The sequence below is a fragment of the Chenopodium quinoa genome, unplaced genomic scaffold (genome assembly GCF_001683475.1).
Source record: "Chenopodium quinoa cultivar QQ74 unplaced genomic scaffold, ASM168347v1, whole genome shotgun sequence".
NCBI classification, from domain to species: Eukaryota; Viridiplantae; Streptophyta; class Magnoliopsida; order Caryophyllales; family Amaranthaceae; genus Chenopodium; species Chenopodium quinoa.
In genome coordinates this window covers 458,823-474,710 of record NW_018744593.1, presented here as the reverse complement: position 1 = coordinate 474,710, position 15,888 = coordinate 458,823, and the positions used below count along the sequence as shown (strand labels likewise).

The 15,888-nt window shown below is 40.4% G+C and overlaps 2 protein-coding genes across 2 annotated transcripts; one reads left to right on the top strand and one right to left on the bottom strand.

Annotated features, from left to right (window-relative positions):
- Nucleotides 1-871: 871 nt before the first annotated feature.
- Nucleotides 872-2,699, top strand: LOC110699573 (ribosomal RNA small subunit methyltransferase NEP1-like). Its single transcript, XM_021877075.1, has 5 exons — nucleotides 872-1,679; nucleotides 1,900-1,992; nucleotides 2,152-2,296; nucleotides 2,427-2,537; nucleotides 2,651-2,699. Exons 1-5 carry the CDS (start codon nucleotides 1,410-1,412, stop codon nucleotides 2,686-2,688), a joined length of 657 nt encoding a protein of 218 aa, XP_021732767.1. The 5' UTR covers nucleotides 872-1,409; the 3' UTR covers nucleotides 2,689-2,699.
- A 1,501-nt stretch (nucleotides 2,700-4,200) lies between these two features.
- Nucleotides 4,201-6,294, bottom strand: LOC110699765 (protein PIN-LIKES 5-like). The gene is made up of 5 exons (XM_021877282.1): nucleotides 5,916-6,294; nucleotides 5,737-5,829; nucleotides 5,275-5,375; nucleotides 5,017-5,069; nucleotides 4,201-4,935 (listed from the first exon to the last, which is right to left on the bottom strand). The coding sequence occupies exons 1-5, from the start codon at nucleotides 6,114-6,116 to the stop codon at nucleotides 4,271-4,273; spliced, it is 1,113 nt and encodes a 370-aa protein (XP_021732974.1). The 5' UTR covers nucleotides 6,117-6,294; the 3' UTR covers nucleotides 4,201-4,270.
- Between the last annotated feature and the right edge of the window lie 9,594 nt (nucleotides 6,295-15,888).

Below are 15,888 nucleotides of genomic sequence, written 5' to 3'. Positions count from 1 at the left end.
CACAGTCAACCGCAATACTTTAATCAACAAAATCAAACATATTTAAACCAACACAATGACAAACCAGTCAACAGTCAATAAAATCAATGATTTAAACTAAATAATTCACACATTACACTAAATCATACTTAATTTAATCAAATTCAACTTTAATTACAAATTAACCCATTTTACTGTTCTTAGGGTTCCTAATTTTTTTTCCCAAATTACCCTACTACACCCACACAAATGGCATAATGCAGCACACAGTACTTGTTGAAAACTACCTTAAAGGGTTCAAAAGGTACCTGTATTGGAATCTTACTCCTGTTGCTGTCAGAATCCATGAAAAAGTCCAAGCTTTTTGGATGTTGGAAATGGCTGACGGAATCTCGCTGACTTGTTTCGCTCCAATATTGACACCTCCTCTTCCAACTCAATTTCTCAATCACAATAATCAGTATAGGGTTTGAATGTTCGCAGTAATTTTGGTTGTTCAAGATTTGCAGACGAAATTCAATGAAGCAAAATTAGTTGGGTGGTAATAAATGACAGAGAAGATAAATTCGAATTGAAGGGGATGGAATTTGGAGGGTAAAAGACTATGTGGGCCCCACCAAAAAATTCCGTCACAGTTTCTGTTATCTGGTGGTGAAAGCAAAATTTTTATTTTTTAACAGGTGTTATAATTAAACTTCGAAATCTTAAGGTGTTAAAAACAAAATTAGGTCTTTTAACAGGTGTTATTTTCTAATTTAGCCTTACCTTTTAGATCTAATATAGAGAGTAGAAAACATAAAAATTGGTTAGACATATTACAAACCAAACCAAATTGTATAACATGACTAAACGAAAACCAACCGTATAAGTGTATAACATGGTTTAGTTCGTTTATGTTACCAGAATTAATTTTAAACCGAAAAAAAAATCAATAAGAGGTTTCGCCTAAAACCCTTGTCGTCCTCCAAAAGCATGGACCAAAATTCGGGCCTTTAATCAACTCTCCAAATAAACCCTAGCTAAACCCCCATTTTTATTTTATCCACCATTTTTTATTATCCGCCCTCATTTCTCCATAAACCCTAAACTTTGTTCAAAATTGTTAATTTTCCTTCTTCTGGGGTTTCCTTGATTCTGCACAGTCGCTGTTGACTACGGTACACCTTTCTCTCTCTCATACTTTTATTACTGAAATTGAACTCTTTTGTATTCAAACATTTGTTCTTCTCTGCATTTTTTTTAAATTTTTTTATTTGAGTACTATCATTGCTCAGTTAGCACTGTATAATCTAATTATTTTTCTATATTTCTCCCCTTCTTAATTACCCGTTTCCCAATTGGACGCATTTTTGAAAAGTTCAGATTTTTGTAGTTTAAAGTTGCTAGAATTATATAAGCTTGAAATGTAAAGGAATTGATTTATGTAGAAAATGCCGAGGCCATTGGGAGTAAAAGCTGGTAAGAAAAGGAAGAAGAGAGAGGAAAAATATGATAAAGAGGAGGATGAGCAAGTAGAAATGGTACAAGAGGATGTACCAGCTGCTGCCACTATTGAGGAAACAGCTGAAGATGATAAGGTAGCGGAAGATTTGGCCGATGATATCCCCGACATTCCGGTTACTATTACGAAGCAGAAGAGCCAGCCTGGGGCGATTTTCGTGCTCGAAAGGGCTTCCCTTGAGGTTGCCAAAGTAGGGAAGGTATGTCAATCAACAATCTTTAAGCTCTATTGTTTTCCATTATGTTTATTTGTTTGTGTTGTGTGTTGCTTGGATTGGATTGGATATGTTGCAAAGATTAATTAGAGGGTTGGCCTAGATAACTGTGTTGATGGTGTTTGGGAGGGGTATTAATAGATGAACGGGAATTTTGCTGCCGTTGTTAACTGAATTCTGATGTCATATTCATGTGTAATTGCAGACCTACCAAATTTTGAATTATGAGGACCATGCCAATTTTTTGATGAAGCACAAAAAGAATCCTGCAGATTACAGGCCAGACATTGTTCATCAGGTTTATATTACAACTTTTATGTTACGATGCACTTCATTCTATTTATTATATTTGTGCTTTTGTTGACATTTTCAGAAGGTTTCCAAAGATGTATGCTATTATTGTCTTGTGTATCTGGCCGTTTTTCTGAAGTAGTTGTGATTATGAATGATATTTCAGGCTCTTCTGATGATTTTGGATAGCCCCTTGAATAAGGCTGGGAGGATTCAATCTGTGTATGTTAAAACTGAGAAAGGTGTACTTTTTGAGGTTAAACCTCACCTGCGTATTCCAAGAACATATAAGCGTTTTGCTGGCATTATGTGTGAGTTATAATTATTTTGTCATGCATCTTCTTTCTATCAACTTCTATGCGTCACTCTAATTACGTGATTTGCTACTGAAGGCATGACGTGTGGTTACTCCTTAACGCCCTCTCTCATTTATCATTGCAGTGCAACTGTTACAAAAGCTGAGCATATCTGCTGCTGGCAAACGAGATAAACTTTTTCGTGTGGTTAAAAATCCTGTAACTCAGTATCTACCTCTTAATTCTCGTAAGATAGGTGAGCTTCACTCTGAACTAGTAATCCTGTCTAATAAATTTCAGAGTTCAGATCACTTTTATCTCTCTATTCCCCCCTCCATAGTCAGTAACATTTGGCTGTTCATATTTCAGGCTTTTCATTTAGCTCAGAAAAATTGGTTGACATTTAGAAATATGTGGATGTTGTTAAAGATGATTCCAATTTTGTGTTTGTGGTATGTATCAGAAGGGACTAAACTTTGTCTATTAATTCATTTATATGAGTCAAAACTTAGGTGTCTTCTAATCCTTTGCTCGTTCAGGTTGGTGCTATGCCTCATGGAAAGGTTGATGATGAGTACGTTGAAGACTACATATCAAGTAAGTTTTTCCTAAAGTTACTTATGTTGTCCGATTACTTGGAAAGCTATCTACCAGTGTTTAAATACTATGAATAATAGAGTTAATTGCAAATTTGCAACACAGATACTGTTCTAAAGTTTGCATAATTTTTTTGAGTTGGTGGAATTTATTGGAATTTGCGAATTGGAAGTAGTTTAGTTTAAGTGATACTGAATTATGATCTGTAAATTCAGTGAAATTCACTGTTTTTGGGGTAATAACTTAAGTAGTATTCGATGGGTTTATTGGATTTCACACAATTCCTAAGAAACTCCACATCTTCACTCATGGTTGCATCTCTCAGCTCCTCATCCATCATTGCTGATGTTGTTGAGGCCATGTTTTTTTATTATGATGAAGCTTTTCAGTTTTGCGTTTTGTGTTCTGCTTACCTATTTCAAATTCAATATGGTTTAATTTGGTAGCAGCTTAGCTTCTTCTCCAGTATCTTGTCTTGTACCAGTTTACATCATGATAACCATGTTTTACAAAATATAAAAATATCTAACCATTAAATAATGATCTAATCAAATGACAACATGGGTACGTGCTAATCGATTCAAGCATACCACTTGTTATTAATAATATGCATTACTATTTTTAATGTGACTAAAGTCATTGCGTTACTGTCCTCTTGTTTTTGTCTTTACTGGCTATGTGGGTGTATAAAGAGACTCTTCTCTCGGTCTTGCTATGTGGGTACGTGCTAATCGATTCAAGCATACCACTTGGTATGAGATACCTTCCGACGGAAAATTCCATCGGAATAAACCACTTTCGACGGAATTTTCCGTCGGAATGTACTTATTTCTGACGGAAAATTCCGTTAGAAAGGTCAATTAAAAAAAATAAAAACAAAAAATTCCCCCACCCATACCCACCCCCGCCACCAGCCCACACCACCCCCTCCACACACCCAAACCACCACCCACACAGACCCCCCACACACCCAAACCACCACCCACACAAACCCCCCACACACCCAAACCACCCCCACCAGCCACCCTAAACTAAACCCACCCACCTAGACCACCCCCACCCAAACGACCCACCCAGACCACCCCCTGCCACCACCACACCCAAAACTTCACCCACCCCACCTAACCCTAACCAAATCACCCAAAATAAAAAACCACCCACACAATAAATCAAATCGAGAAAACAGCCAAATCGAAATAAAAAAAAATCAAAAATACAATCGAAAAAAAAAAACTATATAAACAAAACAAAACAAATCAAATAAAAATCGAAACAATACGGATCCGAAAAAAATACAAATAAACAAATGAAATCAAACAAAACAACTATATATACATTTACTTCTGAAATTAATAAAGATCCGAAAAAAAATTAAAAAAAAAACCCCTAGATCTACAAATCATCATATGCTGCTGGTTGTCGTTGATGTCGATCGAAGTTCACGAAGATGTTGTTGGTGTCGTTGATGTGGTGGTGCGTTGCTGGTTGTCGACGGAAGATGTTGGTGTCGAAGACGAAGGGGACGAAGAAGACGAAGAAGGATAATGAAGGGGACGAAGAGAGATAAGGAAGGAGAAGAGTAAGAAAGGGATGGGGGAATGGAGGAGTAGAAGAGAAGAGGAAAGAAAGAGGAGAGAGAAATAGAGGAGAGAGAGAGAGAAGAGAGGCGGAGAGGAGAGGAGAGAGAAAAGTGAAATGAAAGGGGGAAGGGTAGGGTTTCCGGGTTTTCAATTGTTTTTTTTTTAAATTAAAGGCTAAAATCCGTCGGAACAGGTGTAATTTCCGTCGGATTTTAATTCCGTAGGAAGTTAAATGTTCTGACGGAATATTCTGTCGGAAGTTTGCGACGGATTTTATTTCCGTAGGAAAATTAATGCTCATGGCCGGAGGCAATGTGAACTGAAGCATCAACACGAAGCGATATAAAAGGTCTGGTGGGAGGAAGCCAAAAGTATCAGCAACTTTTACTACTCCAATTCCAATCACAGGAAGCAGCAAGTATTTGACAAATAGAATCCCAATTATCACAGTTGGCTTTACTTTTGATGATCTTAATCCTGTTTAAACCAAGTAATTAGTTAGAGATTGTAATCCTGTTTAAATGGACTGTTAACTCAAATCTTTTGATATTAATTTACCTTGTATTAGGTTTCCACCTAGTATAAGGGTGATAGAAGGTATTGTTCCATCCCTGCAAGAATATTTATAAGGTATGTTATAGTTTAGTAGATGTTATTTTGTATATAGGCTTTGTTCTCTTCAATGTAAATTTCTTCTGTAAAATTGAACTCATTTTTTCTGAACTGCTCTTGTTTTTTATGAACAAAACTTATTTTTGCTGTAACTGAATTTAATAAGCTGAAAAAAACAGAGTTGAAAATTTCATCAAGACATACCCAAGCAATTTGAGGGAATCTTGTATCACTCGAAGTGGAGCTCCATCCCCTATAACAAGGCCCCTCAACCAAGTAGTAGCTCCAAAAATGAGTCCAATAATCTAGATCAAAAGCATAAAACTGCATAAGCTAGTCGAAGGACTACATGAAAAGCCACGTCCTTTGCCTAACTCCAGGCCTGTCTGGACTTTGGATGTACCATTATAAATATTTTACTCCGTAGTTGTTATTGCAATGGTTATTGTTAGGCCTGTCTAGACTTTGGATGTACAAACCAATCCTAGGACTATTGTCAGCTAAATATTGAAAGTTCATAGCATATAGGATCGAAAAGAAGGTAGTCTTAAACATTTAGTAGTAGCATTTCAAGCAGATTAATGCAAGGTGCTACATACATTGCTATTTCACCATACAAAGTCTGTAAAAGTTTATGTTTATAGATAGAAGAAAGACTCACTGCACCAAGCTAGGAGGTGCCATTAGTTCCTCTAATATTAGGTGTAGAAACTCGATTATCTTCCTCCAAAGGGGCTCGCTTTCCTTCTTAGGTGATACCTAAGATATTTATACAGGCCAGATAAGTTACAGTACTATTATTATATTCTGTAAACATACTATACAGAAGAAAAGAATGAACTTACAGGATGGCTTTCTGCATCATACCCTTCACTCTCTCCGTTGAGAAGATGGGCTTTTACATCAGCTTTTAAGTCGTCGTTTGGATCCCTTGCAGCCTCCTCTTCCGCGGCTCTTAGTGCTTTAAACTTAATGGATGAACTCTTTACCAAGTGAAAAGTGTATGTCCATATGTAAAACCCCCCTAGCTGCAATAACAACAGCATGCTAGGTGTTTCAGTGCGAAAGCATGCTTAAGCCTATGATGCAAGCAAATTTGTCAAAATTCTTATCTAAAGATGCTCATCAATATGTGTTACTAAAAACCAGTGGAGGAGCTATTTTGGCATACCTAATCAAAATATTAAGTATTAAATTTAAAATAAATAAAACAAATTAGATTACAGATAATAATTGTACTGGTATTTGGCTTTGAAGTCATCAAATTATGACCCTAAATTTGTCAAAAAAAAAAAATAATTTTGAAATTACTTTTGTCATTTTGTAAAAATTAAATATATCTACAATATGGGTTTGGTGCAATCTTTACAACATATTGAAACTATTTGTTGCTCAAATTTGAGTAGTTGTTACTCTTAATAGGGATATGAAGTAACCACTTTAAATTTTAAGGGGTTACCTTTTTATTACTAATTGGTTTGTCTTTTTTTTTTTTTTTTTTGACAACATACTAATTGGTTTGTCATAGATCTTTTCTTACAAAGAAAGTGGAAACTAATGTCGTTTATAAATACTTACTCCGTATATTATTAGGGTAATTACCTAGGTGACCTTGAAGTTTAACGAAGTACATATTGTACATTTAATTTGATCATGTGCAAGCTAAGTAACAACTTAAGTAAACCGGGAATAAAAAATTACTATCCATAGAAATGCTAAGTGATGTGAAAACATGTTATTGCCTTTTATCATTTACAATTCTTTATTATTGAATTTTTTTTCCTCATCACCTTTTATCATTTACACTTCTTTATTATTGAAAATTTGTTTGTTTGTCAAAAACATGTACTATAATAATAAAAAAGACGGGATAAGAATGAAAAAAATATAATGAGTAGGAATTTGGAGCTAAGAAGACAATTAAGTGTTTTTTTAATAAGTGGAATTATTATCTTTATATGGAGGGGATTTTTTTTTATTATTTAAAATAATTCCTCCATAAAAACTACAATAATCAAGTAGTTTTTGCATTGTGAAACATCTCCTACTTAAATCGCTAAAAAATACCGTCTTTTGGAGAAGAAATTAAATAAATCATTTTTATATATTTCCACAACTCCATAACTCCATAAGTAGGAATAAAAAAACCAATACAAGTACTATTTTCTATTTTTTCGGTTATAATTTTACGAATACTAAAAATATATACGTATTAAAATAATTAAAATAATACGGAGTACTAGTAGAAATAATAATACCAGTAGAAAATTAGCAAAACCGCTCACAAAGTCACAAGTCACAACACAAAACTGTTGCCCCTTATTCTAGGGTTTAAGCAACAGAGTAAAACCCACCGGTGCCAAAAAAAAAAAAAAAATCTGCATTTTTTTCACTTAAATTGTACCAAATTCTTAGATATAATCATAATATACATAAAACACATATATTTTCTTCAATAACTTGTAATATTACACTTTAAAAAACTGAAGAAAAAAAATATAAAATCAAGGTCTGGAGAAGCAAGGGTGTGTTTAGCTGTTGCTGGCTACTGCTTTCTGTTTCTGGCTGCTTAGGCCCTGGCTGGTGTGAGCTGGTTCAGGTTGCTGGTTCTGTTGCCTGCTCTTTCAGCTGTGATGTTGCTGTTTGGTTGCTGGCCTGGTTTTGCAAAGCCTGTTGGCTATTTGCTGGTTGTTAGCTGTTGTCTGGTGGTGCTGGCTGTTGCTGTTGTTTTACCTGTCAAAGTTGCTAAACAAACACGCACACACACACACACACACACACAAATAGACACAGACACACATATTGTATATGGGGAGGACAAGACATTAATAACATGGTTTTTGCTTGTAGAAAATAACCACTTCTATCTTTTCAGCTCAGATTACAGAATGTATCTTCAGGCGCAAAAGTTTCCAGATGTTTTAGTAAGAAAATAGCTCCAAAAAAAGAGAAAAGGGTTAGGGGGGGGGGGTTATCAAACTAAGACATAACAACAATTCCTAATGCATAAGTTTGTATGCACACAGAAATTTGAGTGAAAAGTCATAACAAATGCCAAATGTCTATGTCTATGACATAGGTTAACCGGTGCTAACTATATGATTTGGCACCGGTTCAATACCATAAGCAACAGTACACTCTTAGCTTGGCATTCAATGACTTTTCAAGCACAACAACAAAAACCACAAATTTCATCAAAATAAAGCAAATAATTCATGAATCCATCACGGGTTTTATTTTCATCCAAAAACTTCTCAAACTGTGTTACCTCAATGGACAAATCGGAGCAAATCACAGTGAGAAGTTGTACGATGAAAGTGAGTCCCTTCATCATATGGATTATCCTAGTGTAACTATTTACGGCCAAGGGACTCAACGCATTAGTTTGTTATATACGGGTCAGTTAAAAAGCGACGTAGTTAAGGAGAATATTCCAAGCAACATTAATCAAGGAACTCAGGCCACACACCAACATCAATAGCAACAACAACATATCACAATCATTCATCCCCTAGCCAGCAACAAATCACAGTTGTTGGCAACCATTAATCAACAAGCAACACACAATCCTCCATCAACAAACACTTGATAAATTTGAGCTCAGATAATACTTTGTACGGTTTATATAATTAGGGTCAGATTATCATGAAAATGCAGAAAAATTATCAAGAGACATCCTTTACATCATCGTCATCAAACTCATCACCATACTCATCATCATCCTTGAGTATCTCTTGTGCGCCTTGTAAAACTATTTAGACACTTGATAAATTGTTGGGAAAAATCAAATCTAATACACTCTCATTATCATGCGGGAATGGAAATACATTTATAATTGGACAAGGATTACCAAGGCAGAGTAATGCCATTTCCATTTCCAGTAAAGACAAAAACAAGAGGACAGACGCCAGATGGAAGACCGAGAGAGAAGATCTCTTTATATACCCACATAGCCAGTAAAGACAAAAACAAGAGGACAGTAACGCAATGACTTTAGTCACATTAAAAATAGTAATGCATATTATTAATAACAAGTGGTATGCTTGAATCGATTAGCACGTACCCATGTTGTCATTTGATTAGATCATTTTTTAGTTGTTAGATATTTTTATATTTTGTAAAACATGGTTAGCATGATGTAAACTGGTACAAGACAAGATATTGGAGAAGAAGCTAAGCTGCTACCAAATTAAACCATATTGAATTTGAAATAGGTAAGCAGAACACAAAACGCAAAACTGAAAAGCTTTATCATAATAAAAAAACATGGCCTCAACAACATCAGCAATGATGGATGAGGAGCTGAGAGATGCAGCCATGAGTGAAGATGTGGAGTTTCTTAGGAATTGTGTGAAATCCAATAAACCCATCGAATACTACTTAAGTTATTACCCCAAAAACAGTGAATTTCACTGAATTTACAAATCATAATTCAATATCACTTAAACTAAACTACTTCCAATTCACAAATTCCAATAAATTCCACCAACTCAACTTAACTACTAATCAAAATCAATAACCAAGCATAATTAGCAACCCTAAAAATCGTATATTTCCAGTGAATCAACCAAACTCAACTTTTCTCAATTATATCGACTCAATTATACAAAATTCCAATCAGATCTATAACAAAGCACATCAATCAAAGTCCAGATCAACTAAAAAGCTCAATCACAACAAAGATCTGAGCAGATCCGATAAAATAACCAAACATACAAACTGTTTGGGGGTTTTCTGTGTCCTTCGGGAGAGTTACAATTTCCTAGCAGACTTCCTTCTTACGCCTGTACTTGCACCTAGCCGACTTCCTTCTTGCGCCTGTACCTGCACAAGTAACGGAGACTCCGGATGGGGGGTGGGAGTTCCGCCTCCGAAGATTAAGTTAGTATCTTTTCGAAGTGGAATAAGAACTGTAAAAGCTTCTCGGTTCGAGAGCGTTTCAGTAGGTTTAGGCTTTGTTTGGTTTTTTGTGGTTGCAATTAATGTCTGTCCCTCATAAATGAGGTCTACCCTTTCTATTTATAGTAAGGGAGAACTGTACCTCAATAAGGGTATAAGGGACACGTGTCTGCAAAGGAAATGGGCCTTTGCAGACTGCTGAAAGATTGACACGTGTCAAGCATTTATTGGGCCACGTGTCTTAGGTATTTTCACCCTAAACATCTGCCCCTCACAGATGAGATGTGGCAATCTCACGTGTCATCTGTGACAGACGTAGGGTGCACGGGGTAAGTGACGGTTCGTCTGCCTTCCCCCTCTTGAATTTCAAATTTTCGTGCAAGTGACTGTTCGCCTTCTGCCTCTTTCTATAAGTAGGGTGGCTACCTCTTTCCTCCGCACTTTTTATTTTCAAAAATTTCCTGAGAAGCTCTGATACCGGCTGCTTCTTTCAAGACTTTCGAGCATCCGGTTTTCGCAAGAACTTGACGTCTGCCTTCCGGCTGAGTGCGGATTTAGTAAGGTACCGTCTGCTTTCTCCCTCTACCCCTAGATTAAGGACCTCACTCGGCATTTTGCCGCCTGGGTATATTATGTAAAATACCCTCATCCGTCATTTTGCCGCAAGGGGTTGGCTTGGGACAAATCCAAAAAATCTCCCTCATCCGGCGTTTTGCCGTCTGGAATGTTTAATATATTACCATCCGGCATTGTGCCGCATGGGACCCCTTTAAGCCAACTTTGTTTTAATGCAGACTAGTCATAAGTACCCTCATCCGGCCTTTAGCCGTATGGGGGTGGTTTGATCAACCTTTGCTTTCAAACATCTTTCAAATTGCCCCCATCCGGCATTTAACCGTATGGGGGTAGTTTGAGTAGCCTTGGCTTTTTCTCAAACATCATTCAAATTGCCCCCATCCGGCATTTAACCGTATGGGGGTAGTTTGAGCAACCTCGACTTTTCCCCAAACGTTGTTTTAATTGCCCCCATCCGGCGTCTAACCGTATGGGGGTTGTTTGAGCAGCCTTGAGCTTTTTTTTTTTAAACATACAAATAGCCCCCATCCGGCTTTTAACCGTATGGGGATCGTTTGAGCAACCTTGGCTCAAACTGTTTCAAATTGCCCCCATCCGGCTTTTAACCGTATGGGGGTCGTTTGAGCAGCCTTGGCTTTAACTGTTTCAAATTGCCCCCATCCGGCTTTTAACCGTATGGGGGTCGTTTGAGCAGCCTTGGCTTTTTCTCAAACGTTGTTTAAATTGCCCCCATCCGGCGTCTAACCGTATGGGGGTTGTTTGAGCAGCCTTAAGCTTTTTCTCAAACATACAAATAGCCCCCATCCGGCTTTTAACCGTATGGGGGTCGTTTGAGCAACCTTGGCTCAAACTGTTTCAAATTGCCCCCATCCGGCTTTTAACCGTATGGGGGTCGTTTGAGCAGCCTTGGCTTTTTCTCAAACGTTGTTTAAATTGCCCCCATCCGGCGTCTAACCGTATGGGGGTTGTTTGAGCAGCCTTAAGCTTTTTCTCAAACATACAAATAGACCCCATCCGGCTTTTAACCGTATGGGGTCGTTTGAGCAACCTTGGCTCAAACTGTTTCAAATTGCCCCCATCCGGCTTTTAACCGTATGGGGGTCGTTTGAGCAGCCTTGGCTTTTTCTCAAACGTTGTTTAAATTGCCCCCATCCGGCGTCTAACCGTATGGGGGTTGTTTGAGCAGCCTTAAGCTTTTTCTCAAACATACAAATAGCCCCCATCCGGCTTTTAACCGTATGGGGGTCGTTTGAGCAACCTTGGCTCAAACTGTTTCAAATTGCCCCCATCCGGCTTTTAACCGTATGGGGGTCGTTTGAGCAGCCTTGGCTTTTTCTCAAACGTTGTTTAAATTGCCCCCATCCGGCGTCTAACCGTATGGGGGTTGTTTGAGCAGCCTTAAGCTTTTTCTCAAACATACAAATAGACCCCATCCGGCTTTTAACCGTATGGGGTCGTTTGAGCAACCTTGGCTCAAACTGTTTCAAATTGCCCCCATCCGGCTTTTAACCGTATGGGGGTCGTTTGAGCAGCCTTGGCTTTTTCTCAAACGTTGTTTAAATTGCCCCCATCCGGCGTCTAACCGTATGGGGGTTGTTTGAGCAGCCTTAAGCTTTTTCTCAAACATACAAATAGACCCCATCCGGCTTTTAACCGTATGGGGGTCGTTTGAGCAACCTTGGCTCAAACTGTTTCAAATTGCCCCCATCCGGCTTTTAACCGTATGGGGGTCGTTTGAGCAGCCTTGGCTTTTTCTCAAACGTTGTTTAAATTGCCCCCATCCGGCGTCTAACCGTATGGGGGTTGTTTGAGCAACTTCCAGCCCATCTCTGCTATCCCTCATCCGGGACTCCGCCGCTTGGGGGGCTTTTAAATGAGCTTCCAATTAAACATGTCTGATCTATTTTTCTTTATTTCAGCTTCAAACACATTCGGAAATTTCCGCCTGTGTAGGTTTCAAGCCACCATCTCAGCAAATTCCAACCTCCAAAGGTACCGTCTGCACCCTTTTTCTATTCTTTTTGTTAATTTTCCGGTTGCATAGATAGGATATGGACCCTTCAATTATACACTCGGCACAGTTTACGACTGCTGTCAGGCGGTCACCAGGCACGGCTGAGTCTAGGACTGGGACTGCCGTCTGGGGGTATTTGGGCGAACCTTCACCTACCTCGAATCCGACCGTCTCTGTTCATGTGCAGGACAGAATGGCTCGGATAAGATGGACGGCAGTTGACCCGGATTACAAATCCGACGACGCAGCCGAAGATCCGGCTGATCCCAGAAACGAGGACCAGACAGCAGGACCGTCTGGTGAAATTCCTTTGGAAGAAACCTTGGGGACTCGTCAAGATTCCCCGAGTGGTCCGAGCACACCGGGTGATAGCATATTAGAAGACTCTGATTCTAATGCCGAAGGATCCGGCGATGAATCTGCTGGAGAAAGGTCTGGGTCCGAATCTGAAGCCCCAGCACAGGAGGCTGAGCCTATTGTTGAGGAGGCCTACAAATGGCCGGCTAAGGGGGATCCGACTGACATGACCATGTCAGCAAGAGACGTGGTCACCCTTACTGCAACCCTTCCTGCCTTTCTTTTTAAAAGGAAACCAGTTGGGAAGGACTGGGAAATAAGAGTCCCGCCTGTTAATGCAACCGTCGTATGGGAGGATGACTTGGACCATGCCGATGATTTTTTCGGCTGTTATGAGGCGGCATTCAAAGCAGGCCTCCGGTTCCCCCTTCACCCCTGCATCAAGGACATATTGCTGGGGTACGACTTAGGCGTATGGCAATTGACTCCTAACTCTTGGATCAATATTTTGGGGTACATTGCCGCGTGTGAGCTGCAGGAGGTAAACCCCAGTTGGGAGGCTTTTGCACACATGCATTACCTCAGCCGGGCTCCGGGTGGGTGGAACGCCTGGTACACCCTTACCACCAACCAAGAATACATGATGACTTTGGAGAAGCCATCAAAGTGGACCAACTGGAAGAGCAAATTTTATGTCGTCTCTTCGCCTTCCACTTCCCTAAATCACCGGCTGCGGCGGTATAATAAGCACCTGGCATTACTGGGCAAAAAATGCGCGCTCCCGAAAGTGCCGTCTGAGGCCTGGGACCAAATAATGGAGACGGGTCTCTTCCTCAAAACGACCCATCAGATGGAGGACGGAAGTGAAATCATCGTCCCAAAGTTCTGGGTACCCCTCCCGGAATGGTTAAGGGACGAGTCATTCTTGTCCCTTTGCAATCTAAGTTCAATGTTTAAAAAGAGTAGGTTCATTAACCCATCCGGTATTCTGACACCTGATTATGCATACACGCTCTAACTCGAATTTCCCTTTTCTGCAGGTACAGCTAAAAGAATGGTGCCTCCTGAAAAGACACCTGCCTTCTCAGCTATTGAGCTGAGAAAGAAGCAAATCGAAGAGAAGAAGGCGGCACTGGCCGCCAAGAATGGAGTAAAACCTCTTCCATTTCTTACCGGATGACATATGATCTGCCTTTGTTTCTAACTGATTGCTTTGTTTTGACTATTTTCAGGGTGGAACCCAAGGCATGCCAAAATCATTAGCAAGCATGCATAAAAGACCGGCTGGTGTAATACCTCAGCCGGCTTCAAAAGCTCCAAGGCTGCCGGGTCCACCTTTGGCAGCTAGTCCTGCAAAGAGGACGTCTGACCCTGCCACGCCAACCACTGCAGGGAAGAGCCTGCAGCTAACGCCGAGTGCTTCGGCGGGCCAGACCCGGATGGGATCTGGCTCAGATGCGGCTGGGGGGATGGCACCCCACAACCTGTACAAGGTAAAACCTCTGCCTTTGACCCCCCCTGGCCGCTTGGGCATATGAGAGTCAAAACTCAAGCAAGCCAGTCTGGGGGCTCCTCTGGCAGCCGCATGAATATAGGCGGCGCCTATGCCCAGTATCTGACAGATAACCCTTCCTTTGCAGATGACTCTACCAGCCGGCCCGACTACAACCAATACGCCAAGAGAATGGTCAAGACTCTGACCCGTTCTGAAAAGGAGGCGGTGCCGGCTGTACACCAGGTTAACCTGGATCGCATCAACTCTCTTCTTGCTGAGGTAAATAACCCGAATGCCCTATGCTTGTCTCAAGCTCTGCTTTTGCCGGATGAGTAGTAATTATCATCATTAGTTCTAACTCCTTTTCCGGTTGGTACCATAAGTGATGCTGAGAGTGGACGGGCTCCGAGTCCCCTTGCGTAAAAAGCAAGAGGAGGTAAGAGACGCTCAGAAGCGTGCCCTTGACCTAATTGACGTTAGTCAATTTCACACTATTAAATATGATTTGGCAACTAAAGAGAGAGAGTTGCAACAGGAGGAATTACTGAAAGAGGCTGTGCTGGCTGGGGATGAGGCCAAAAAGAAAGTTGATGAACTTGAGGTTAAGGTTAAGGACCTCCAGGCTGATCTCAGAGCTCTGGAAGGAGCTGACAAGGAAAATGCCAACCTCCGCCAGAAGAACAGCGAGCTGACTGTCCAACTCACTAATATTCAGGCGGCCCACAAAAAGGAGCTGAACGAGGAACTCAGCCGCCTGATAACAGAGAATGAAGCCGACTGCGAGGAGCGCATGAAGCTGGCTTGGGGCCTCATCCATCCGGACTCTGACTTTGACTATTTCCACCTCCGTTACTTGTATGCTTCTGAAGTTTATGAAGCTCGAGTACTCGGCACTCCTGCCCCTCCTCCTTTCGACGAGTGGGCTGAGAAGGAGTTAGGGTCAGAGCCGGATGGGGTGCCAATGGGAAACCAGCCGGAGCAGCTGCAGGAGCAGACGGCTGAGACCCAGGTTGGGCAAGCTCAAGGGTTGGAGCAGCCTCAGCAACAAGAGGAACAGCAAGATTGATATTTTCTTCTTTTTTTTTACCGGCCTGCGTGCCGTGTATTTTCGATATATCTTTCCCGGACAAGGGTCCGGCTAACATTTTAATTAATCTATTAACCGACACAGTCGGGTTTTCTATCTATTATTTACAATTTTTTTATATATGCATTTTTTTTATATACGCATTTTTACAAGTATTTCAGACGGATGAAGAAGAGATACCACAATATGCCCCTGAAATGGCTACCTGTTTACCCCAGCAGTAGACAGGCAGTCATTTCATGGAAGCCGGATGGGGGGTCAGTGACTGACCTGACCTTGCCCCGTCTGGTACAATTATATATAGGATGGGATGTAAAACCGTTTAGGTGATTACGGTGGCCCATTAGGAATTTCATTCTTCCGGATGGACCTCTTTTGGGTCCTTGCCGGATGAATCCCAGATGCAAAGGATCATTTCTAACGGCTGCAAATCGTTTTAGACAAACGCCG